The 26,698-nt window shown below is 42.7% G+C and overlaps 1 protein-coding gene across 1 annotated transcript in view; it reads right to left on the bottom strand.

The window, feature by feature from the left end:
* LOC124775684 (phenoloxidase 1-like) overlaps positions 1-26,698 on the bottom strand; it is a 178,817-nt gene that overhangs the window by 22,722 nt on the left and 129,397 nt on the right. Inside the window, exons 7-8 of the mRNA XM_047250512.1 lie at positions 23,145-23,309; positions 12,351-12,479 (exon numbers count right to left, since the gene is read on the bottom strand). Of these exons, the coding sequence (XP_047106468.1) occupies positions 12,351-12,479; positions 23,145-23,309 (294 nt within the window). The remainder of the gene's footprint in view (positions 1-12,350; positions 12,480-23,144; positions 23,310-26,698) is intronic.

The raw sequence follows: 26,698 nt of genomic DNA on the forward strand, positions 1-26,698 counted from the left end.
AAATTGAATAACATTTATCTGACCCACCACGGTGGCCGAGAGCGCTAATGCGATGCTTCCTGGACTCGGGTAGGCGCGCCGGCACCCGATCGAATCCGCCCAGCAACTTAACGACGAGGGCCAGGGTGCCGGTCTACCTGGTGATTTTTAGGCGGTTTTCCACATCCTGCTAGGTGAATACCGGGCTGGTCCCCACGTCCCGCCTCAGTTACACAACTCACAGACATTTGATACACGTTCGCACTATCTCACGATTTACACTAGACGCAGACTGCTGGTGTACACTGATTCCATCCTGGGGGGTACGGAATGGTGGCAGGAAGGGCATCCGTTCGCCTCTTAAGATAACCCATGACAAATCCGATCGTAACAATGCCGACCCTGCGGAAACTGTGGGACAAAGGCACAAGCGAAAGAAATTGAATAATAATTACCTGTTTACTGAATTTTAAGCTCTTATGTTTATGTTGAAGGAACTTTGTTTTGTTATTGTTGTCGCCAGATATTTAGTCTGTGCTAAGTAATTTGCAGAACGAAAGTAGTAAATGAGGTGGTAGTTTCACGGATCCTGCCACAGCATGTTGCAGTTTCGACCAGAGTCAAGTCTCACCATCTGGTCCTGCAAGATGTGTCTCTGAGATTAGACCGAGATCCAGGACTCTACCAGCAGCACCGAGGGGCGCCTCCATCCTCCCGTCATCAACGGGTGTCAGCCGCTGACCAACCTAGAGGGCTTCACCCTTTTATTATTTGGAACTGTTTAAAGAAATAGAGAGATTTCATTCAACTCACACGTGACAATTAATAACCAGTCCTCCACTTTCATCAAAAGTGGGTTCACAATGTCACATTGTGTATGATTTGAAGTTCTAACAAGTTCTACCGTTAACATGTACACTAGCAGTCTGTCAAGATCACAAGGCAAAACTACACTCATGCTCATAAATTAAGGATAATTGCAGAATTTGGTGCCACACAACGTGGCACTACACAAAACTGGCGCTAATAGCATAGGCACATAGGAAACACGCACGACATAGATGTGTTAAGTCCACGGTATTGGTGATAAGTTGAGAAAACCGTCCCGAAACACATGTGGTACAAAACGCCACCGTTTCCTGCGCATGTACCCCGACATCAATATGGGATATGATCACCATCCACACGTACACAGGCCACACAACAGGTTGGCATACTCTGGATCGGGTGGTCGAGCAGCTGTTGGGGTATAGCCTCCCATTCTTACACCAGTGCCTGTCGGAGCTCCTGAAGTGTCGTAGGGGTTTGAAGACGGGCAGCGATACGTCGACTGAGAGCATCCCAGACGTGCTCGATGGGGTTTAGATCTGGAGAAGAGGCAGGCCACTCCATTCGCCTGATATTTTCTGTATCAAGGTACTCCTCCACGATGGCAGCTCTGTGGGGCCGTGCGTTATCATCCATCAGGAGGAAGGTGGGACCCACAGCACACCTGAAAAGGCGAACATACTGGTGTAAAATGACGTCCCCATACACCTGACTGGACTCATCCGTGAACATAACCTGGGACCACTGTTCCAGTGACCATGTACTGTGTTCTTGACACCAGGCTTTACAGGCTCTCCTGTGACCAGTGGTCAGTAGAATGCACTTTGCAGGTCTCCGGGCGAATAAACCATGTCTGTTCAGTCGTCTGTAGACTGTGTGTCTGGAGACAACTGTTCTAATGGCTGTGGTAAGGTCCCGAGCAAGGCTACCTGCAGTACTCCGTGGCCGTCTGCGGGCACTGATGGCGAGATATCGGTCTTCTTGTGGTGTTGTACGCCGTGGACGTCCCGTACTGTAGCGCTTGGACACGTTTCCTGGAATCGTTGCCATAATCGTGAGATCACACTTTTTGGCACACAGTGGGCCCGTGGTACGACCTGCTGTGTTTGACCAACCTCCAGTCGCCCTAGTATTCTACTCCTCATAACGTCAGCAATATGTGTTCTTTGAGCCATTTTCAACACACAGTCACCCTTAGCGCGTCTGAAAACGTCTGCACACTTACTCGCTGCACCGTACTCTGACATGTACCAACACATCTCTGCGTATGTGGATTGCTGCCAGCGCCATCTTGCGACGACCGCAGGTCAAATGCACCGCATGGTCATACCCCGAGTTGATTTCAACCCGCAAACCGCCCACAAGAGCGTTGTTTCACCATGTATCAGCATTATAATTAATTTATGAGTATGAGTGTATGTTAACCTCAAGAGTTAGAATTTCTTGCTCTTCCTCCTGTTGTTGGTAAAAATGCAAATTTTGTTCGTTCGAATTCATACCATGTACCTCGCACGCCAGAGGCTCCTGCTAGTCGGCCACCTAGTACAGTTTAGCTTGTCCTGAGCAATGACATTCACATAGAATTATCTGCCATCTCTAGTTCCTAATCGTTGCCCATATGCAGTTTATAAAAGACCAATCTTAAAACGAGAATAATATTTCTCGTTTGCATGACCATCTTCAGCCAGTAGCTTATAGAGAAAATTATTATTGGTTTCTCCGTCTTCAGCTTACTGCAATTAAAGAGTATTTTTCACCATATGCGTTTCGCTTTTACCTATAAGGTATTATCTATGGTCATTCTGGAGATAAGGATACATAAGCTGTCTACATTTTGGTATTTATAGATTAAAAACAGTATTTTCTTATGAAATTGGCGTTCCGCTAATTGTGAATGGAAACTGAATGGGTAAGAGGTTGCAGTGAGCTGACACACGGTGTAGCATGGTCATATGTCTGTACTTAGCAGGCCGGTGTGGCCGAGCAGTTCTAGACGCTTCAGTCTGGAACGGCGCGACCGCTACGGTCGCAGGTTCGAATCCTGCCTCGGGCATGGATGTGTGTGATGTCCTTAGGTTGGTTAGGTTTAAGTAGTTCTAAGTTCTAGGGAACTGATGACCTCAAAATGGTTCAAATGGCTCTGAGCACTATGGGACTTAACCACTGTGGTCATCAGTCCCCTAGAACTTAGAACTACTTAACCCTAACTAACCTAAGGACATCATACACATCCATGCCCGAGGCAGGATTCGAACCTGCGACCGTAGCAGGCGCGCGGTTCCGGACTGCGCGCCTAGAACCGCTAGACCACCGTGGCCGGCTGATGACCTCACATGTTGGGTCCCATAGTGCTCAGAGCCATTTTTTTCTACTTAATACGTCTACACTTAATTCTGTATTCAGCGCTATTAAAGTGTGTGGCTTGTCGTGTTAATCTGATCGTCTATCAGTTGTTTATTTTATGCCATGGTGTTACTAATGTGGTAGTTTTCCTGTAGGGTGGAAGGTGTTTTTTGCTGATTATCTTTATGATTACCATGTCTCTGTCTCTAATGGTAATTTTGCGTCAATATTTGTGTCCATGAACCATGGAATTGCCGTTGGTGGGTGCTTCAGCGATATAGATAGCCATACAGTAGGTGCAACCACAACAGAGAGTATCTGTTGAGAGGCCAGACAAACGTGTGGTTCCAGAAGAGGGGCAGCAGTCTTTTCAGTAGTTGCAGGGGCCACAGTCTGGATGATTGACTGACCTGGCCTTGTAACGGCCTTGCTGTGCTGGTACAGCGAACGGCTGAAAGCAAGGGGAAACTACAGCCGTAATTTTTCCCGAGGGCATGCAGCTTTACTGTATGGTTAAATGATGATGGCATCCTCTTGGGTAAAGTATTCCAGAGGTAAAATAGTCCCTCATTCGGCGGGGACTACTCAGGAGGACGTCGTCATCAGAAGAAAGAAAACGGGCGTCCTACGGATCGGAGCGAGGAATGTCAGATCCCCTAATCGGGCAGGTAGTTTAGAAAATTTAAAAAGGGAAATGTACAGGTTAAAGTTAGATACAGTGGGAATTATTAAACTTCGGTGGCAGGAGGAACAAGACTTCTGGTCAGATCTATGCAGGATTATCAATACAAAATCAAATAGGGGTAATGCAGGTGTAGGTTTAATAATGAATAAAAAAAAGTAGAAGCGCGGGAAAGCTACTAAGAACAGCATAGTGAAAGCATTATTGCAACCAAGATGGACACGAAGCCCACGCCTACCAGAGCAGTACAAGTTTATATGCCAACTAGCTCCGCAGACGACGAAGAATTTATTCAGATATAGAAGGGAGTCGAAAATTTAAAATAGTCATGGGAGACTGGAATTCAATAGTAAGAAAAGTAAAAGAAGGAAAAGTAGTAGGTGAATATGGAATTGGGTAAGGAATGAAAGTGGAAGCCGCCTGGTAGAATTTTGCACAGAGCATAACATAATCGTAGCTAACACTTGGTTTAAGGATCATGAAAGAAGGTTGTACACGTGGAAGAGGTCTGGACACACTGTAAGGTTTCATATAGATTATATAATAGTAAGACAGAGATTTAGGAACCAGATTTGAAATTGTAAGACATTTCCAGGGGCAGATGTGGACTCTGACCACAAACTATTGGTTACGAACCGTAGATTAAATCTGAAGAAACTGCAAAAAGATGGGAATTTAAGGAGATGGGACCTGGATAAATTGAAATAACCAGAGGTTGTAGAAAGTTTCAGAGAGAGCATTAGGGAACAATTGACAAGAACGGGGGAAAGAAATGCAGTAGAAGAAGAATGGGTAGCTTTGAGAGATGAAAGAGTGAAGGCAGAGAGGATCGAGTAGTTAAAAGGACGAGAGGTAGTAGAAATCCTTGGGTAACGGAAGAGATATTGAAATTGATTGATGAATGGAGAAAATATAATAATGCAGTAAATTAAGCAGGCAAAAAGAAATACAAACGTCTCAAAAATGAGATCGACAAGAAGTGCAAAATAGCTAAGCTGGGATGGCTAGAGGAAAAATGTAAGGATATAGAGGCATAAATCATTAGGAGTAAAATAGATGCCGCCTACAGGAAAATTAAAGAGACCTTTGAAGAAAAGAGGACGACTTGTATGAGTATCAAGAGCTCAGATGGGAAATCAGTTCTAAGCAAAGAAGGGAAAGCAGAAAGGCGGAAGGAGTATATAGAGGGTTTATACAAGGGCGATGTACTTGAGGACAATATTATGGAAATGGAAGAGGATGTAGATGAAGATGAAATGGGAGATATGATACTGCGTAAAGAGTTTGACAGAGCACTGAAAGACCTGAGTCGAAACAAGACTCCGGGAACAGACAACATTCCATTAGAACTACTGATAGCCTTGGGAGAGCCAGCCATGACAAAACACCATCTGGTGAGCAAGATGTATGAGACAGGCGAAATACTCTCAGACTTCAAGAAGAATATAATAATTCCAGTTCCAAAGAAAGCAGGTGTTGAAAAATGTGAAAATTAACGAACTCTCAGTTTAATAAGTCACCGCTGTAAAATATTAATACGAATGATTTACGGAAGAATGGAAAAACTGGTAGAAGCTGACCTCGGGGAAAATCAGACCCTACGACTTCTCATACAATATAGGTTAAGGAAAGTCAAACCTATGTTTATAGCAATAGTTGACTTACAGAAAACTTTAGACTACATCGACGGGAACACTCTCGTTCAAATTCTAATGGTGGCAGGGGTAAAATATAGGGAGCGAAAGGCTATTTACAATTTGTACAGAAATCAGATGGCAGTTACAAGGGTCGTAGCAACAAATAGCAACAAATAATCGTGAGTTAATAACGACCATCAAAACAGATACAAGGATTAGTGAACACAGGGTTGTCGTAGTGAGATTGAATATTGTAGCCCACAAATCCTCCAAAAATAAACAAAAATATTTATTTATTTCTAATTTCTGCTACCAGTCACTTTTTATTTTATGTTTAATCTAACATAATACAACGCATTTCGAACATGTTCTTCAGGCCTTTATACATACATACAGAGAAATGTTACTTAAAAAGAAACAGTCTTAAACTAGATTAATCTAGAACTCTTTGTCCGTTGTTTGTTACTGTAGCGGCTGCTGCGGCATTTGGGGGGGGGGGGGGGTGTATGGCTAGAAATCGAAATCAGTGGTGTCTTCTGCTGGTTTTCTTCCTTGTGGTTGACTACGCATGGTATCACAGCGATTTCATCGTCTTGCTGCTTCGGGTTAGGTTAGTGTTGTTTAACGTCCCGTCGACAACGAGGTCATTAGAGACGGAGCGCAAGCTCGGGTTAGGGAAGGACGGGGAAGGAAATCGGCCGTGCCCTTTCAAAGGAACCATTCCGGCATTTGCCTGAAACGATTTAGGGAAATCACGGAAAACCTAAATCAGGATGGCTGGAGACGGGATTGAACCGTCACCCTCCCGAATGCGAGTCCAGTGTGCTATCCACTACGCCACCTCGCTCGGTCTTGCTGCTTCACTTGCATCACTGGTGTAATGGCGGAGCTGTTGATTGTGATTACACTATTGCACATTGTATTTTGTCACAGATTGCCAACGTAATTCACTGTAGAGATTGCTTCGACGTTACGCACACAACACATCTTGTGTTGTAGCATGCAGAGCTGCATCAAACTAGTCTCTGGACTGAAGCCTACGCCGGGCGTAGTGGCCGTGCGGTTCTAGGCGCTTCAGTTTGGAACCGTATGACCGCTACGGTCGCAGGTTCGAATTCTCCCTCGGGCATGGATGTGTGTGATGTCGTTAGGTTAGTTAGGTTTAAGTAGTTCTAAGTTCTAGGGGACTGATGACCTCAGATGTTAAGTCCCATAGTGCTCAGAGCCGTTTGAACCATTTGACTGTAGCCTACAACAACAATATTGGTGTTAGCTTCGCAAAAGTTTAATGATTTTCCTTTGCTTCCATGATCTTTGTGTCTAGTGCCAAATGTTCTTCTGGTGTGAACTATGTATCTTCCATCAAATTTTGGTATGTAATATATGTCATAGACACACCACACCTCAGCTGCTTCGTCGTGATCACTGCCTCTCCACTTCACCCCCCCCCCCCCCAAAGAAAAAAAAAATTCACCTACATCTCTGCTGAACGGCAATGAAGGAATTCATTAGCGAAAATGTAAATTTCTACCAAGACCAGGATTCGAACCCAAGTCTCTCGATTACTAGGCTGATGTGTTAATCATCCAGCCACCTTGGCACATTGATTAGACACAACTGCATGGACTACCCAAAGATTCCTCCTCCTCAACCCAAATTCCCATTTATCACACACTACCGAAGTAGCGTCCCCCAGCCCTTGTCCTCATTTTTGCTCGTCGCATTATGAGGAACCCCGCATGAAGTCGGGCAAAGCGTCTTCTACACTGAATCATCATATTAGCCTTCAAGGCGCAAGTATGGGCCGTGTCTATTCTTTTGGACATGTCCGAAAGAACAGATACCTTTCAAAATATGCTGAAGAGCCAAAGAAAATGGGTCACCTGCCTAATATCGTGTAGCGCCCCCGCGAACACACAGAAGTGCCGCAACACGACGTGGCATAGACTCGATTAATGTCTGAAGTAGTGCTGGAGGGAATTGACACCAAGAATCCTGCAGGTCTGTCCATAAATCCGTAGGTGTACGAGAGGGTGGAGATCTCTTCTGAACAGCACGTTGCAGGGCGCCCCAGATATGCTCAATAATATTCATGTGTGGCGAGTTTGGTGGCCAGCGGAAGTGTTTAAACCCAGAAGAGTTTTCCTGGAGCCTTTATGTAGCAGCCGGCCGCGGTGGTCGTGCGGTTCTAGGCGCTGCAGTCCGGAACCGCGGGACTGCTACGGTCGCAGGTTCGAATCCTGCCTCAGGCATGGATGTATGTAGGTTAGTTAGGTTTAAGTAGTTCTAAGTTCTAGGGGACTGATGACCTAACATATTAAGTCCCATAGTGCTCAGAGCCATTTTGAACACTATGTAGCAATTCTGGACATGTGGAGTATCGCATTGTCCTGCTGGAATTGCCCAAGTCCGTCGGAGTGCACAATGAACGTGAATGGATGCAGGTGATCAGACAGGATGCTTACGTATGTGTCACCTGTCAGAGTAGTACCTAGACTTATCAGGTGTCCCAACCAATCTAACTGCGCACGCGCCACACCATTAAATAGTCTCCACCAGCTTGAACATTGATTCATGAGGTTGTGAAAGCCCACATCGATGATGTTTCGTTGAATGGTTCGCACGCTGTCACTTGTTCAAGGCCCAGCGTTGAAATCTGCAGCAATTTGCAGAGTGGTTGCACTCTGTCATGTTGAAAGATTCTCTTCAGTCGTCATTGGTCCCGTTGTTGCAGGATCTTCTTCCGGCCGCAGTGATGTTGGAGATTTGATGTTTTACTGGATTCCTGATATTCATGGTACACTCGTGAAATGGTCGTGCGGGAAACTCTCCACTTTATCGCTACCTCAGAGATGCTGTGTCGCATCGCTCATGTGCCAACTATAACACCACGTTCAAACTCACTTAAATCTTGATAACCGGCCATTGTAACAGCAGCAACCGTTTCAACAATTGCGCCAGGTACTTGTTGTCTTATATAGGCGTTACCAACCGCAGCGCCGTATTCTGCCTGTTTACGTATCTCTGTATGTGAATACGTATGCCCATACCAGTCTCTTTGGCGCTTCAATGTAGATAAATATAAAGAGAGTGGTGAGAGCGGAAAATGTAAAAAACACCAAAACGACGTGAGAAATAGCGGGTTTAAAAAAGACGAAAAATTGCCGAAAGTGAATGTGTAGCCAACTTTCTTTCGACCTCAACCTCCGTTAACGGTGAAGGTGAGAGTGGTGTTTGCAAAAGTGTAAACAGGAGGTCAAAACTCCGTAACTAAATAGTAAGCCAGTAATCTAAGTAATTGCTGTTTTTAATTCATAAATGGCAAAATGTAGAGACATATTATGAATCGATGTTTCCAGAATGACCACAGAAGATGCTTTATAAATTAAAGCGAAACGCGTCTGGTGCAAAAATACTCTTTAACTGCAGCAATATTAAGGTAGAGAAACCAAGACTAATTGTAAAGATTAACTAGCTTGATCGTAATGTTACTCCATTTAACGACGGAAATATTAACAGAATCTCTTTAGCAAGACATTACTGATCATAAGGTGCTAAATATTTCTGTAGTAGTCTAATGTAGAAATATTTAATAAATCGATAATAACTGCACAGTAAGTCTGTTAACTTCTCGTATTTACAGCAAATTTTAAATAGTCAATTTACTCGTATTTTTATCGCTGACGTAATTGGCGTTAGCAGAGTTAGGATACGAGGAATGAGCTACCACCGTTCCTGGTGATGAAATCACTCCGATCGAAAGGCAACACACCGAAGTTTCATTTAGGTTGAAAGAAACTTCTAGCTTACAACATATTAAAAACTTAGAGTACATAATATGCAGCAATTTCAAACGGAGTTAGTACCGCTCAGAGCCAGGCAGTTATACAAGCTCCCTTTGCTGCAGAAAGAAATATCTTTGTAAAGCTGCGAGATGTTGGCTTGGTGGTGACAGCCTGTCAAAACAAAGTAGACTTGGTCGATTAAAATGTCGCTCATTTTTCGGTTAACGAGTTCGTCTTGCTTATCTCCAGTGGACGATGCATGAGCAGAAGCTGAACACAGAAACTCGAAGGCCGGCCGAAGTGGCCGGGCGGTTCCAGGCGCTGCAGTCTGGAACCGCGTGACCGCTACGGTCGCAGGTTCGAATCCTGCCTCGGGCATAGATGTGTGTGACGTCCTTAGGTTAGTTAGGTTTAACTATTTCTACGTTATAGGGGATTAATGACCCCAGAAGTTGAGTCCCATAGTGCTCAGAGCCATTTGAACAGAAACTCGAACTTCTTCTTTTTACAAAAAACGTATTATTTACCATAACTACATTTCCAGAGAACATGATGTCAACAGAAATTTAATTCTGTAAGAGAACTATCAGTGTTTTCCTACTAGACATCTAAAACTCCTTGTGGCATGTGAATCTCTTTATACTGAATACAGGTTACACAAACGCGAAGGTAATGCCAATGTTAGAAACTGTCACTGGAATTCAACCGTATGAGCTGACATCAGTAAAGATCAGTTTTTAAAGGCGTAACAATCTCTAAAATCAAAAACAAAAACGAAAAACAAGCGTACATTTCATCAAATAAGCCACAAAATTAAACAAGAAAGAACTTCAACGATAAACGTCCAGTCGACGACGTGGTCATTAGAGAGAGAACGCAAGTTCGGTTTGGACTAGAATGGGAAGGAATTCAGAGGTGTACTTTTCAAGTATTCATCCAGGTATTTAAATAATTGAGTAAGACTAAGAGTAAAATAAATCTTAATAGCCAGGTTTAGGCTGAACAACAGACCTACTGTAAAGTCGAGAGAGGTGCGCAGTGGTAAGGCCCTGAACTCGTATTCAAGAAGACGGCGCTTCGAATCCCACTCTGGCCACCCTAAATCACTTCAGGTAAATACCGAAATAGTTACTTTGAAAGGTTACGGTTAATTTGCTGCGCAATCCTTCCACGACCATGAGCAACGGAACGTTCAATCGTATTCTTTCTTCTTTCCTCCTGAAAATCATAGATAGATGCCTGTTTCATGAGAATGCCGGTCACTTAACAAGTATAGCAACAAGCAAATAACCGAAACGGAAGCGCATGCCTTTGTGATAGACACTACATTGCTTCTGTCTCGCCGCATTCACAGTGCACGTCTTTCTTCCTTTTGCCGCTTCTAGTCAGTTTGCTGCGACCTCAGACAGAAGTTTACTTACCAAACAACCTATTTAGTTGCAGTGGTTCGAAAGTGTCTGAAATGGATAGAAAGATGATTATGAAACGTGGTGGTAAACGTAAATCTAAGGTTAATATTTAAACGGGCAATAGTCCTTGTTCTTACGGTGTCTTAGAACATTTTGAAACAAAAAATATGTTCAGTAAGGAATTCTGAAATAGATAGTGCAGACCTCAGACTTGGAGCTACCGTTCATCACCAACGGCCCACATCAGTGTCTGCTAATCGTAAGGACATGCAAGCAGATGGGGAAATTCTGGAGCTATAGCGTAGCTGCACATGTGTGATTTTATTTCAGTCAGGAGGCGAAATTAGTGCAGTCTGCTGACGGTATGCGTTGTTGTGAAGTCGAGAACGGAAACATCAACAGAGAATATAATAAATGATGTTTTCGTGAGAGTTACTGACTGGTTTTGCGCAAATATGCTAGCTAAAAATTTTGAAAAAAAACACAGTTCATTAATTTTGTAATGTTAAGAATATTCCATCTCCTATTCACCTACTACACCAACAAGAAATAATAAACATAGTACGAAAATCTACTTTTTTAGGTGTGCATAATAACAGAAACTAGAAAGTGGGAAAACCATATAGATGAGTTGTTTAAGTGTTTGGGTGCGACTACTTCTGCATTAAGAATAATAGCCAACTTTGGAAATACTTAAGTCAGTAAGTTAACATAAATTGAATATTTACATTTACTGATGTCTTACTGGATAATACTGTGGGTAATTCCTCACTTAGGTAAAGAGTACTCCTTCGACAATAATAAGTAAAATGAAATGTGTGGGGTTTAGACACATACATCTTGCAGGCATCTCTTGAAGCATCTAAGAATATTAACCACGCCTCGCTGTATATTTATTCTTATCAAACTTTTTATCAACAATCCATTTTAGTTTGAAAGGGACAGATATTCACAAGCAGAACATTAGAAGAGAAAATGATATGCACTGCACTTCAATGAATCTAACTTTGGCACAGCAAGGAGTGAAATACGCAGCTATAAAACTCTTTGATAATGTACCCACAAAAATAAAATGTCGGATGAACAGCAGAAGTCTTTTCAAATATATATTACCGACGTCTCTCCTTAACAACTCCTTCTATACCATAGAGGAAATCTTGAATAGAAATAATTAGTCATTTTTACAGAAAAGAATCTATAAATGTCTAGCTTGAAACCACAGAAATATTTCTGTTGACATGCTGTACATCCTAACCTTTATCGGGAATATCATCCACGGAACAAAAAACTGACTGACTAGCTAACGAACTAACAAATTAGAACTTGGATAGTACTGCTGTGGTGGCTACAGATATTGACAGAAGTAATGAAAATGGCTATAAACATAGCTGTTAGTGGATGGAAAGACGCTGGAAGTTCCGATGATTAACATGAATAGGTTCATACAGTAACAGTAGTAACATGATACCGTTTTCCGCTTATCGCCTCTGCACCAATCATCTCCAAGTTTGTATTCCTAATACCCGCTGCGATGTAGTTGCTGAATTTACTGGCCTGTTCACCCACATTTCAACTAATAGAAGCAGAATGCGAACCCACAATATGAGGCAGGAGCCACGAGAACGTAGTGCTAACTACTAACAACACATAGTACACAGGACTGAGGAAGATCACCGTTGAACATTACCTGTTGTTCAGTGTACCTGGGTAACAAGTTTTTGTACTCTTGGAAGATATCATCGATATATTTGTGCCATCTGTAGAAGACGGGATCTCTCACTGACGTTGCAATGCCTCCCATTACGCCCGATTGTTCCTAAAAAATAGTGTTAATCGTTTGAGACATCATCACTGCACAACAGAAAAAATTAGACAAAGAAAAATAAAAAGATGGAGCCGCTCTTCTGACGAAGAGCCACTCATTGACAGTGTGACACACCTATTAATATCAGAAGAAGATAGATACGACTGGTCGTACTTACTTAAGGTTGCAGCATAAACATGTAAAAAGGGTAGATTTACATTTCATCATAGCTGCATTTTTTTAATAAAACGTAAAAGTTGTGATGAAATGCAAGTGACCCTTTTGTATCTATTTACGCTGTAGGCGACGTGTACACTCTAAGAAAAAAAAAGTCACGCACCACGAAGATTGTTCACAAATTGATATTCGTACAGGTAACAAAGCAAAATGCAGAATTGTAAACTTCGGCGGTCTATAGATCAATGTATGATGCTGCAGCGCAATTTCACTGCGCAGCTGGCAAGGATAGTAAACAGGAGACATGACGATAGCGGGGTATATACCATTGCTCGCCTAACACCAGTCGGCATCATCATGAGAGATGGTGCCGACCGGTGTTAGGGAGCAGTGATAGTTTCATCTGGTGACTTCAGTTTTATTTTTTATGGAAAGAACCACCATGAGAGCAGTTTTTTATTATTTTTTATTGGTTGTGACAATTATCTTTATCAGATGGTCTACCTCATGTGCCATGATGTCAATATGGCTTTATAAATGTTAATCAACGTTTCAGATCCGATGATGGCGCCTTCAGAGTGCTGAAACCGGTCGTCTAATAAACGATATTGAAGCGCTCGTGGCTTTTCAATTATTTTAAAAATATGAAGACACTTGACCGTGGAAAGCAAATATGTAACTTATATGAATGTGAGGTGTCTGTCGTCTCGGACATAATCAGAAAGAAGAGACACCACACTTACATACTATTAATTCGCCTCGATGGGCAGTGAATCCATCACCTTCAGTGCTGATGCAGAATTACGTTCGAATCTGAAAGTAGCAAGCATGGAGGACATGGACAGGGACTGCGATAGGTGGCTCTAGGTGGGAGTGTGGGTCGCCGAGAGGCGTGACGAGACAGTCCGCGCAAGTGCAATAAACACTGTGTGCGGGTGGCTCAATGGTTAACGCCACTGCCTAGTAAGTAGGAGATCCATGGTTCGAATCCCAGTCTGCCAGCCATTTTCAGGCCTCGCGGCTCATTCCGCATAAAGTCCCGACGCAGCTGACATCAGTAGCACCTACTACTTCCTATCGTTTTCCTCCCCTCCACCTTCAACTTACATAACATCTGTTACTATTAGAGGGAACCTAGGAATGAATATGACTTCGCTTTTAGCACTTACAGTTAAATGCCAATTATATTATATTCTGTAGAATATTACTGGAAACTCTATCTTCGCACCAAGTTTGTAGGGAGCAACTCAAGGCTGTATCAAGGCCATTTAGAAGCTTAATTCTGTCACGTACTGCTTATTTCGAAGCGAGTACTTTATCGGTGGACAGTAAGGTGTTCTCAACCGACGATTCCAGTTCATAACTTTATTTTTAAGGAAGTTAATGGTGACACTTCTGCGGGCAAGAAAGATAGTTTCTTCGTTGAACAAATTAAAAGAAAATTCGTCAGCATTTGTCTGTGTGACACACTGTCTGACTACAAGTTGCGGACTTCATGTCGGCTACGCATGTGTAAAATGTTGTAATTTCCTCTGATGGAAGTCATGTGCATTTCAGATTCGTTATTGTTCAAAGTGATCTTCTTGATCAAGTTAGTTCCTATGTGACACAACGGTCACCAGTAAGAGTGCACCCTTAAGTAACAGTTCCGTGATTTAATAGTCTGTGGTGTATATGTCCTTGCTGATAATTTTTTAAAATAAAATCTGTAATTAAATTGTTGTCCTAGCTTATCTTGTGCATAAAAGCTATTTCACGGGGATGAAAAAGAAGTTTTAAGGCAATGATTTGATTTTGTATTTTAAATCCAGCGAAGTCAACGTTCATTTTTAAAGCGGTTTTAAGGAACCGAGTCCATTACCGTTAAATACAGTTTCTAATTTTCTTAGGGTAACCTATTTTGTTTTGTTGAAAAGTTGAATTCTCAATTTTGAGGAAATAAGGCCGTCCGGCACAAATATTTTAATTATCCTATGGAGTTTACAGTTTAATAAATAAGTTCTCAATTGTTGTAAAACATTCCATGCGATCAGCTTATTGTCCCACACTATTTTGACTGCTATCACCTCTCCAGAGCTTAGCTTGGTAACTGATGAACGTTGTAAAGAAAATGGAACACGGAATTTAACGTCCAGTCGGCGACGAGATCATCAGATGTGGAACACAAGCTTGGACTGGGCAAGTAGGGGGAAGAAAATCGACCGTGCGCTTTCAAAAGAATCACCACAGCATTTGCCTTAAGCACTTTGGGGCATTTGAACCGCCCTGGTCCACAGTCCATTGTCATTCTAACGAAACGTTGCAACAATTTACTCTTCTTATATGGGCTTTTATGTCATTAGCTAATAGCTAGACTAAATGAACCTAATCTGCTTGCCAACATTGAATCACCCAGTCTTTGAACAGCCAGTAGAATTTTGTTGCAAATGGCGTCACTTAAGTAAAGTTCAGGTATGACGATTCAATGCCGACACATCAAAACACCAAATAAATATCGTAAATGTAGAGTAGAACGGATCATCGCCATCTTCACGTATTTCACGTTCAGAATGTGTAATAATCTAAGTAGATATTGTCAAATTCCCTGCGGCAATAAATATGTCGCCATCCTTGTGATACGCTTTAAAACTGAATTTAGGATTTCGCTGTTATACACTTCCGGTTTCAGTCAACCTGCTAACAATGTATGGTCATTATCACCTTTATGCATTCAACACACACATTCAAAACACCTGCTCCTCCCCCTCTCATTGTCGATCTCTTCCTGCCTCGGTATGTCCTCATCCTCCCACCTCCATCTCTCCCCTCCTCCTCACTCTCCCTATATCTTCGTCTCTTCCTTCCCCTCTCGTCCATTTCCTTCGCCCCTCTCTCTGGCAATATCCTCCTCTCGCCTCCCCTTCTACCTTTTACACCTGCAACATCCTCTCAACGCCTTCCACCTGCTCAAGCAACTCACGCTTCTCCCCACTCACTGCTCTTTCCACCTACCCTTCACTCTGTCCATACCCTCCTCTACGCATCTGAACCTGGCCCCAGCCATGCTCATTACCAGACGTAGCCTCCGCATTACATTTCAGTAAAGCAGGGCGATACTATTCTCACAAAACTCTTATCATGCCTCTGGTTTAGATCTTCCACTAGGCTCCAAAGCAGAGGACCGCGATCGATCGTTAAGTGTGATGCTGCAAATATTAAGTAGTGCTTGCGCCCTGAGTGCAGTGTTAGCTGCCTTAACCGGCGCTATCAACCTTCTAAAGGAACCGACAATTGCTCCAGAACCCAATCGGCAAGCTCCATTAGTGCCGCCATGACCAACGATTTGCAGCTGGTTTCTTCCAGTGCACTCAATTGCGCTATCAGAGCACCGTCCACATCTCATACGAGACCTCCAAGCGAACACATCGACTGTATACTGGCCTCCTTTCCAAGTCTAATGCATAACGTTGGATCTTTTAGTAACAAGCTTGCTTCCCTATTCACTTGTCGAGACTTGGCCGAAAAATTGGACACTGGAGAAACAAACGAGGCATCCCATACTGGCTCAGATATTTTATCTACACATGGCAACACCTCATACCTGTTGCTAAAGCGTGAGGGGAAGCTGTGCTGCCAGTTTCCTCTTTCGTCATCCACGCAGACATTGTCCGCCACTCACCATCGAGTGACGACAAACCACTCTGATGTTGCGTACCTGACTACATACTCACATTGTGGTTTTAGGGGGATTCCAGCGGCACCAAAAGTATCACATCTTTCGCCACTGGTGCTCCAAGGTCGCTGCAGCTTAAAGTACCAGCCTGAACACTGTCAGCCGAGACTACCGCAGCTTTCAGCTGTTTCCGGAGAGTACGCAATTCTCCTTGTGTTCCCACACAACAAATACAGTCCCTCTCCATTTAGTACTGTGTGAAAACTGTACAAAATCACGAAGGATGTATACTGATCAAAACACTCACGACTAATTTAGAAATTACAAACAGCCCGCAGCAAGGAATGAAATTATTCGACTGTGGCGCTAACAAAGTTACGAGATACGCAAAACATAAACAAGAAAGATAAAAGATAGCATTAAAATGTACTCTACGAAATTTTCAATTTACACTAATGACCGCAAAATCAGTTACAGAACATTAGCAAGTCTGGTCATGCAGAAGTTGATACTCGAAGAAAATAAAAGTGCACTTAGACAATGTTGTTAAACATCAGCCCAGATGCTCCGTTGCTGCTAGAGGTTACTCTCGCGTCAGCAACTGGTGCTATACCCCCAATAAAAATTGTAAAATCCATCAAATAATTTGCGATGAGACGATAACGTTACTAACACACATCTATACTGAGAAGTTCTTCGTTATTATACCTGGTGGACAAAAATGGAAAAATTACGTTGATGGCCACATGCTCATTAAGTATTCCGATGCTTTGTGTACCGTACGTATACTGTCCATCCAGCCAATTTTATAGGCTACTGTCTCGACTATTTGCATGGTAACTCCCCAGTGTTGACATTTTTCGAGCAGTTCGCACGTGTTTTGATAATGTATTGGTGTAATAACGAAGAACTTCTCGTAAAAGAAATGATAGTAAAGTTATCGTTACATCACCAATAGCCGGCCGGAGTGGCCGTGCGGTTCTAGGCGCTACAGTCTGGAACCGAGCGACCGCTATGGTCGCAGGTTCGAATCTTGCCTCGGGCATGGATGTGCGTGATGTTCTTAGGTTTAATTAGTTCTAAGTTCTAGGCGACTGATGACCTCAGAAGTTAAGTCGCATAGTGCTCAGAGCCATTTGAACCATTTGACCACATCACCAATGATCGATAGCGGTCAGGTTGGAGTTAAGTGGATTTTACTATTTTACTAATGGGCTGTGTGCGGCACTATTTCCTAGGTTGGCACTACCAGGCCCAAGTCATAGGTCGACTATACTTCCCGATGCCCTGTGGTCTGCTCCCTCACTGGCAGCAATGAGAACGGGGAAGAAGTCAGCCGGTGCATGGAGCCATAAGGAAAGGCAGTTATTCGCTCGCTTTGTATGTGTGCGCTGCCCCAAGTTGTGAATGTGCTTTGTTCATGGAGCCGGCCACATGCATGTAGTCATCGTTGGCCTGCTTTATTGTGGTTTCTGAAGACGGTGCAGAGTGAACTTACAGCAATGATTGTAGTGTGTCCAGCCAACAGGGATGCACACAGTGAATTCTGGCCTTGATGCGTTTATGGCTGAGATAGAAACAGGTACGGTGATTTGTTACTGCCCATTGCATTTTAATGTTATTCTGGAGCGACAGGTTTTGGACGAGTGCACGTTGTTGATGCACAGCCCGCTTATCAGACTTATGTGTAGTACTACTACACTGTCTGGCTGTGCTGAGAAGCCATGGTTTCCTGTTTCTAATACTGAGTTGTTTCAGGGTAGTCTGTAACATTTCCTTAGATGTGCATGAGTTGGAGCGCACTGATTTTCATACGAAGAAGCTATGACAGAATGAGCCCTGGAGATCCAACGCACTATCCCAGAGGAGTTACCGTTGTCCTCTTGGTTCTAGATAAATTAAGATTTGGTACTGACCTGGTTGTAAATTGATGAAATGACCATGTGTTTTTCTAAAACACAGTTGAATTAAAGTTTTATTAGACTTAAAAGCAAACTAGTGGACGTCATTTTAGAAAATTCGATTACTGTATGTTTCTATAAATATTTCGTTTTTAAAACTGAGTAAAAACTGGAATTACTGTTCCAATGGTCGCTATGTTTGTGGTACTAAATGCTGTAGAATTTTATTGAGTTAGAGAGTTTAAAATATTTTTCTGTCCCCAGTTTTATTTCAGTTATTAGGTCAGTTTTATTGTTCAAGTAAAACTGCACTTTTGCAACCATCTTGACTCAAGTTATTAATAAATGAATAAGTGTCGAAATGTTAAACTTAACTCAGTCAATCGATTGCACCCTTTTATACTGTCCACTCAAGTCAGCAAGCTACACTAGGGACTTACTGTCATTTAAATATACACCGACTGTTCACAAGATGAACTACGGTAAAAATTACTCTGAGGCCTACGTCTTGTACGCCGATTTAGGGATATGCTAATCATTTCCGTTGCTACTCCAGTAGCGGACCGGTTGGTGGAGAGCGGCTACGCAGGGCTTCAAAAGTTATGTTACACATTATTATGGCAGACCAAGTAAATTTTCCTGAATGCTGCTCTACAGTTCAAAGTGACACAGATACACGACACCATTTTTCAGCATGGTCATCATATCTCTGTGAAGAACGGTCAGTTCCTCGACGACAGAAATCTATATTTTGGTCACAGAACCATTCGAGAGCCGCTGTGTGGACGTCCTCATCGTTGGAAGATTTCCGCCAGATGATCCTTCAGTCAGCTGAAGAGATAGATGTCTCATGATACAAGGTCTGGACTTCCAGAGCCGGCCGCTGTGACCGAGCGGTTCTAAGCGCTTCAGTCCGGAACCACGTTCCTGCTACGGTCGCAGGTTCGAATCCTGCCTCGGGCATGGACGTGTGTGATGTCCATAGGTTTGTTAGGTTTACGTAGTTCTTAGTCTAGTGGACTGATGACCTCATATGTTAAGTCCCATAGTGCTTAGAGCCATTTGAACCATTTTGGAGCCGGCCGGAGTGACCGGGCGGTTCTAGGCGCTACAGTCTGGAACCGCGTGACCGCTACGGTCGCAGGTTCGAATCCTGCCTCGGGCATGGATGTGTGTGATGTCCTTAGGTTAGTTAAGTTTAAGTAGTTCTAAGTTCTAGGGGACTGATGACCACAGCAGTTGAGTCCCATAGTAGTCAGAGCCATTTGAACCAATTTTTGAACCATTTTGGACTTCCAGATCAGCATCATCCACATCTGTGCGACTTTGGTCAAACTATTGGCACAATTTCACTACGGTTGGATCCGACATAGCGTTCGGTTCGTATAGCAATAGAATTTCACTGTAAACCTGCCTGCAATTTAGACGTTTCTCCCACAAGAATCATACTGGCTTACGTACTTCGACTTGGGACTATGTTTCTATTAGCAGTTCATTTTGACTCCCATACTGTGGTGCAACTGTTAACCGTACCGAAGCAGAGCTTTGTCTGCAGGAAATCCAGAACATGCGCTTCCTTCTGAGAATGCGCCATTCTTCTTGCGCAATGATTTTAGCGAGGGATGACATGTGTAACATACTTTCTCAATTCTCTACGTAGATCCTTGCTGATCTCAGAAGCTACCTTGTTCAGCACATTAAACACCACTTTCCTCTATTCTTGTATACGTACTGCTGCAGCACTCAACTTTGATTTGTAATTAAATACCTTTATCAAGAAACGACGGAATCTATAACAAGCCATTTGCAACAGAATCACTTTCAGTTACTTTCTCTATGACCCACCGTCACACTGCGTCTTCTGAACAAGGAGTAGCCGTCCCCATTGTTTAATGTCCTTAATCAAATACCAGGGATAGTTTCTAGTGCATTTTCGTTCTTCTCACAACGTGAACGCTAATATAGGGAGCAATGGGAACCAAGCACGAAACATCTTATTGCAAGTGCATAACAGTGGGTCTAGTAAAGAAAACTTCACTGTTTCGTCTGCAAACCACCAACTAACACATTCGACTTTCCACCTAAATGCCTTCAATGGAAAGAAACCCATGGCTGTTACAGTCCGCCATAGGATCATACGTAAATGCACCATTTTGTTCTCAGAGAATCCTACTTTGAGCCGGCCGAGGTGGCCGAGCGGTTCTAGGCGCTGCAGTCTGGAACCAGGTTCGAATCCTGCCTCGGGCATGGATGTGTGTGATGTTCCTAGGTTAGTTAGGTTTAAGTAGTTCTAAGTTCTAGGGGACTGGTGACCTCAGAAATTAAGTCCCATAGTGCTCAGAGCCATTTGAACCATTTTTGAACCTACTTTGAAGGACGGTAAGGTGTTTAGCAATTTGTGAAATCTGTGGTTCGCATACCCAGCATCCATCGGCTTGCAAAATTAGTTGCAGTTTTAGGGTTTGTGCCAAATGCTGTGGTCCAATTTTAGTTGCGTTAGCTTCCAATCGTCCCCCTTCCCCTCCGCCCGGCTATTAGGCTTCTAATCGCTCCTGACGCGTTTCAGGATCACAGGAGCGTCTTTTCTTATAGAGATCAGCTGTAGTAGTCGTTCGCATTCATTATTTCTGACACAGAGCATTGCCGTTGCCATTGCAGAGTTTTGAGAAGTATTACTCTTATTTCTCATAGGCAGGGGATTTCTTCTTTGCTGGAAATAAATTAACCAAACTGTAAATATAGCTTGTATTTGTACTACAGTTTTTAAGCAGACTTTGTCGTGATATTTTCCTGTATCCATCACGTCTGTACAGCGCATGCTGGGTACTAGTCTTTGATCGAAACTGGTCGTATACTTTAAAAAAATTAAGCAGCAGCTTAGAGTGTTATATAATGTATTTTTAATAGAAATCATCTAAGATTTAACATATCACTTTACAGCAAATAAAACTATTAAAACTAATTAAAACGTACGAACACAGTGTGAAACAGAGAATATATTTCTAGAGCTAAGCAAGTATCTATCGCGTGACAGACAAATAACTATCGCAGTTGCATACTACGTGGGAACCAAACTTGGTTATGTGTGGAAAGGTGAACAGATAACACAAGGGTCACGGAAGTAAAATTAAAATTTATTCATGAGGATTATGCGCCGCACCTTCAGTCACGTTTGATACTCGTTTTTTTTTTTTTTTTTTTTTTTTTTTTTTTTTTTTTTTTTTTTTTTTTTTACTCAGTATACAGTAATCGCAGCAGTTTCACAAGCAGTAAGTCTGAAATCACTAACAAACGTCAGTAAAATACTGAAACAGCTTAAAAATTGTTTGCCGAACAGTTTTCAGGAGAATACTAAAGGGCTTGCACCACCTTCACAATTACTATCAAAACGTTATGTGAGACTAGAAGTTTCATCGTGATAAAATGTATTCTAAGTGAGAATTGACGAGCGAGCAACAGTAACAGCAATAGCAGCAGCAGCGGCCTTCTGCTTGAGCGACTCACCTTTCAACGTAATTTAAACTTCGGGCTAGTGACATATATAATGACACACGCCACAAAATCATTACATCGTTAGTCAAAGCCAACGTCCGGAATCAGTAGGTTCAGTTGACCACAAGAAAAAAGATGCTAATTTCATCTGTCTCAAACTATGGCTGATATTTCGTGGGATATGAAAGAGATTCTTCTGGACTAATGATGAAATAATTGCAAACATATACTGCCCACATTTTCGGGACAAATTATTGACCAAAACTACGCGAGTAGACTTCTCGTTGGAACTTTTGCCTGTTCACCATGTTTGATAAACTTCAACTCTTACGTATTCCCACAACTAAAGAAATTGACAGATATTTTACAAACCTTTCAAAATCGGATAACAGGGGTGGAATGTATTCACAGAAGAAACTTTGGGCAAATTGCATTGATCTAAGGGAGCCTACAACGTGCGTTTTTGACCAAAAACGTTTATTTTCATCGTCACAACACGAATTAGTAACAAAGTACTCTGAAATAGAGACCAACTTGTTTTCATTACCTTATCAACAGTCAAGAGAAAGGCATCTAGCCGGTGATTTCCAGAATGAATCTTTCACCCAGCAGCTGAGTGTGCACGTTTCGAAACTCCTCGACACATTAAAACTGTGTGGCAGACAACGCCTCCTTCCGGGGCCTTGCGTTTGACGGGTAATGCTTTTAACGGTGAGTTATTCACGACTCCCTCTCACAGCTTTACTTCCGCCACAAACTCGTCTCCTAACTTTGAGACTTCACAGAAGTCCTCCTGCAGACCTTAAGAGTCTAAGACTCCTGAAAGAAAAGACGTTGCGGAGAAGTGACTTAGCCATACCATAGGGGATTGTCTGCAACACGCTACGAAGTGTGCACATCCGATAAGAGTATTTCCAACAGAAGTACAGGTCCCGGTTAGAGTCCCGGCGCGCCAAAAGACGCATAACTGAAGCTGTGAGGGCAAGTCATTAATCACGCCTTGATAGCTCGGTCGGTAAAACAATTGCCCGTGAAAAGAAAAGTTCCACCTTCGAGTTCTGGTCCAGCGCATAGATTTAATCCGACGCGATGTTTCAGAACTTTGCTTTCTTCAAATGAAAAGTATTCAGTCTCTTGTTTCAAAACAGGAGCTACTGATTGAAATTTCAGTAAAAATGTATTTTAAATTAGGACTAGTTGTTGATCTTACGCACGGTTTAATGGTGCACCTCCTACAAATTTATGCTGTCTAAGGAAAACAACACTTTGCCAGGATGAAAGACACTTTTATCTCGACCTGTAGACTAGAACCACTGACAGTGAGTCACACTGCAAATTATAAATAAATATTTCATTAATAGAAATCACGTATGAAGATTCACTTTCAAAAAAGGTTCCCATTCAAACTCTTTAGAAATATCAAAATGGATTATAATTATTTAGCTAAACACTTACCAAATGTCTTCCATCAGGGTCATGGATAAAGGCAATTACAGTATGCCCATCGTTATTCAGAGCACCATAATAAGGCTCGTTGATAGACAGACCAGTAGACTGAACCAGATGGCTTAAAATTTCAATGCCATTACTTTCTGTTAAGGGCACTAATTCTCCATTCTCCTGCAAAAACAAAAAAGGTATTACTATACACACACACACACACACACACACACACACACACACACACAGATACTTACAGAAAGCGAACTGATACTCAACAAGAATGATTCAATGGAGTAGTAGCTGATAAGTCAGTACACAAATTCCAAAATCAGCTGTGACAATGAAACATATTCAGAACGACATTTTTTTTTAATTTTCTACTATTACACACTTTAGCTGCGGCATGTTTTGTGTAAGAAAATACATTTCTCAGTAACCTTTTAGAAAGGACTTGCGATAGTGCAGTAATTTTTCATTGAGGTTAATAGTACTCCACCATAATTCGCATAATCCAATAATAGTCCTTGAAATAATCAGTTTTACGCTTTTACCTGACAGCGCTTTTATTATTATTCTCCTGAGTTATTCCGTCAGTCCACTTGTAAAGCAGATGTTTCTGTTTTAAATGTTCCATATTTAAATGTAAGACTTTTAAACTTACACACTTCTGTTAAATCATTTCTGAAAAAAGAAGTGGGAAATATCCCTACAAAGCAGATGTATACACTTTTTGTGTGTCAACTACTTTGGATAAAATTTATAGCCATGTGAGGTACTCCGTGAAATCAAGACTAAACTCGATTTTAAAATATTTTTACGGTGTTAACAGGAACAACGTGTCTGAACAAATGACATCAACATTTGTAGCTTCTTTTGCTCGTATATATTTGTAACAGGAAAGATACGCCATTGGCTAAGGGGGATAACCCTCTGGGGGACACTGCATTGTCGAAGTTCGTATCTTGCAGGCGGAGAGGCTTACGTGTTCACGTGGAGCGGAGGGCTATGCCAGCTGTGGCGCAGCTGCTCGCAGGGTCTCCCAGCCCTCAGCAGGTGAAGGGTGTCCCACAACGCCTCATCTCTCCCATGTCCACTCTCAAAGCCCTTCCCCATTTCCCCAAGTATCCAACCCAAGGTGAGATGCGATCCGTGCCGAGGAGTGCGTTCCACGTGGGAAGATATGACATTAACGGAGCGTCAGGGATACCAGGCGATCTGTATGAGTAATTAGCCTTGCACTGCGTGCGATTCCGTGGTGTCAACTGAATAGCTCTCCAATTGTTGTGGGATCAAAATGGAGAACACAGAAAACAAAACAAAAACTGAGGGACTTGATGGGACCACAAACATCAATTGTCAGGAATGGAACGAATAGAAGCAGTTCCCGCAACTGGATCAGGGAACTGTTATTGAGAAGTTGAAACAGAACAAGATCAAACCGTTGTCTGGGGCTGAGAAGAGAACATGTCTCGACGAACAAACAGAAAAGGCAAGTAAATAATAGCTACCTAAACATAAAAGGAAGGAATTAAAAGGTGTTGAACCTGAGATTTCCAAAAAAATACTGTATCAGAGTGAAGGAAATAATCAGACGCTTTCTGGCTATAAGACAGGGTGAAAGAGAACAAGGGAGGCGTCTAATACTTCCACTTCGCGGGGTAAACGGATCCAGAAAAAGCTGAGGAGGAAATATGGAAACATCAGTCTCAGTTCTGAAGATGGTGGTTCTCCAACAGCAATACCCACTATACAGGAGGGTCTATTTAAACAAAGTTGCTCTTAACTTTGTCTTTGATGAGATGAGAACAGTGGAGTGGCTTAAGGAGATGGTGCTCAAGATATCTCCGTGGGAGGAGGCGAAGCTGTTGGTCAAGACAGTGACTGACCTCTTCAAGACCGCAAAGGTATCAATTTGGGAACCAAAACTTCTCAAGGATACTCCTTCTCTGAGAAAATAAGGGCGCAGAACCAGAAGGTCTCGACAGAAGATTGGGTGTTAATAAACCAAAACGTTCTGCCCGACGGCCAAACCTTTGAGTCTGCGAAAAATCCCCGACGACAATGCGAGAATAGGGCCGCACATTGAACTTAGGATTCTCGCACGTTGCCGTCAGAATGATCAAAGATATTAGAAGTGACCATGGCGGCAATTTGTCGGCTGCATGTATTGCAGGTAATCCTGCAACAGAGTAAAGGGGTAACTGCCACCCTTAGTCGTTTTCTGCGAAGACAGGAGATAGACGTGGCCCTGATCCAGAAAAGTTATGTGTATAAAGGGGACGTTTCACGCCTCGGAGGAACTGGAAGTGAGCTGAGTTATGCTTGAAATCTCAAGAACTCCAGGACGTGCATTTATATTAAGAAAGGACTTTATTAATGCCGATTGCAGACTTACGTCCAAGGGAAAAAATTGAGCATTTTTGTAGTTGCACTAACAGAACAAAAATACCCTCAAGAATTATGTCCCAGGGACTTGTGACCATTAGAATGAAACAACGTGAGGAAGGAAACATGAGTGAAATTGTATTGGTCTCAGCTTACCTTCCTGAAGAGGATAGTACTACCCCTTCCCAGGAAGTGTGGAGACACTGAATGACGAAGTCGGCCTCCTGCCTTCCGTTCAACTAAAACATCCAAGAACAGAAGCTTACCATCCCTCTTCAACTCGATAATAAATCTAATGTTGCAATGGGTACCGTTCATGTGGTCGACGAACTTCTGCAATGCATTTTCATAATGAGCTCATATCACAAAGATGTCGTCAGCGTGCCGTAGGAAGTGATACTAGCCTGCCGTTGTGGCCGAGCGGTTCTAGGCGCTTCAGTCTGGAACCGCGCGACCGCTACGGTCGCAGGTTCGAAACCTGCCTCGGGCATGGGCGTGTGTGATGTCCTTAGGTTAGTTAGGTTTAAGTAGTTCTAAGTCTAGAGGACTGATGACCTCAGATGTTAAGAACCATGTTGCTCAGAGCCATTTCAACCATTTTTTGAAGCAAGACTGATGCAACCTGGAAGGGTTCAGAGTTTCCTTCTCAAAATGCTTCATGAAAAAGTTCGTGTCAGCCGGAGACAGTGGGGATCCCATAGCCATGCCATCCGTCATCTCATAACATTCCTTGTGGCAAAGAAAGTACGTTGTTGCTAAGTCATGGCAGAAAAGCTCGATGATATCGGATGGACAAAAGATCCAACTTGTCTTGTACCAGCACTCTAGTAAAAAACGACTCAACATCCAGAATAACCATTACGTCATTTTGGCCTATCTTTATTTTCCTGAGGTCTCAACAAATGACTACGAATCAACAACGTGATGTTCGCAGTGTCCAGTTCGGATGCTAATAACCGTGCCAGATGTTTTGGTAATCTGTAGGTGGGTAAACTGATTGCGCTAACTGTAGGCTTTAGAGGAACATTTTCCTTGTGTATCATCGGCAATCCATAGCTGCTAGGAACTGCCCAACTTTCTTTGGCGCATGAGTCACTCCAGTCTTCTCTGGAACGCTCCGGCGCTGCCATTGCACCTATTAAGCAGAAGTAACGTGGCTTGAAAACCGAAAAAAATTTATT

This window comes from Schistocerca piceifrons, chromosome 2 (assembly GCF_021461385.2).
Source record: "Schistocerca piceifrons isolate TAMUIC-IGC-003096 chromosome 2, iqSchPice1.1, whole genome shotgun sequence".
Lineage (NCBI taxonomy): Eukaryota > Metazoa > Arthropoda > Insecta > Orthoptera > Acrididae > Schistocerca > Schistocerca piceifrons.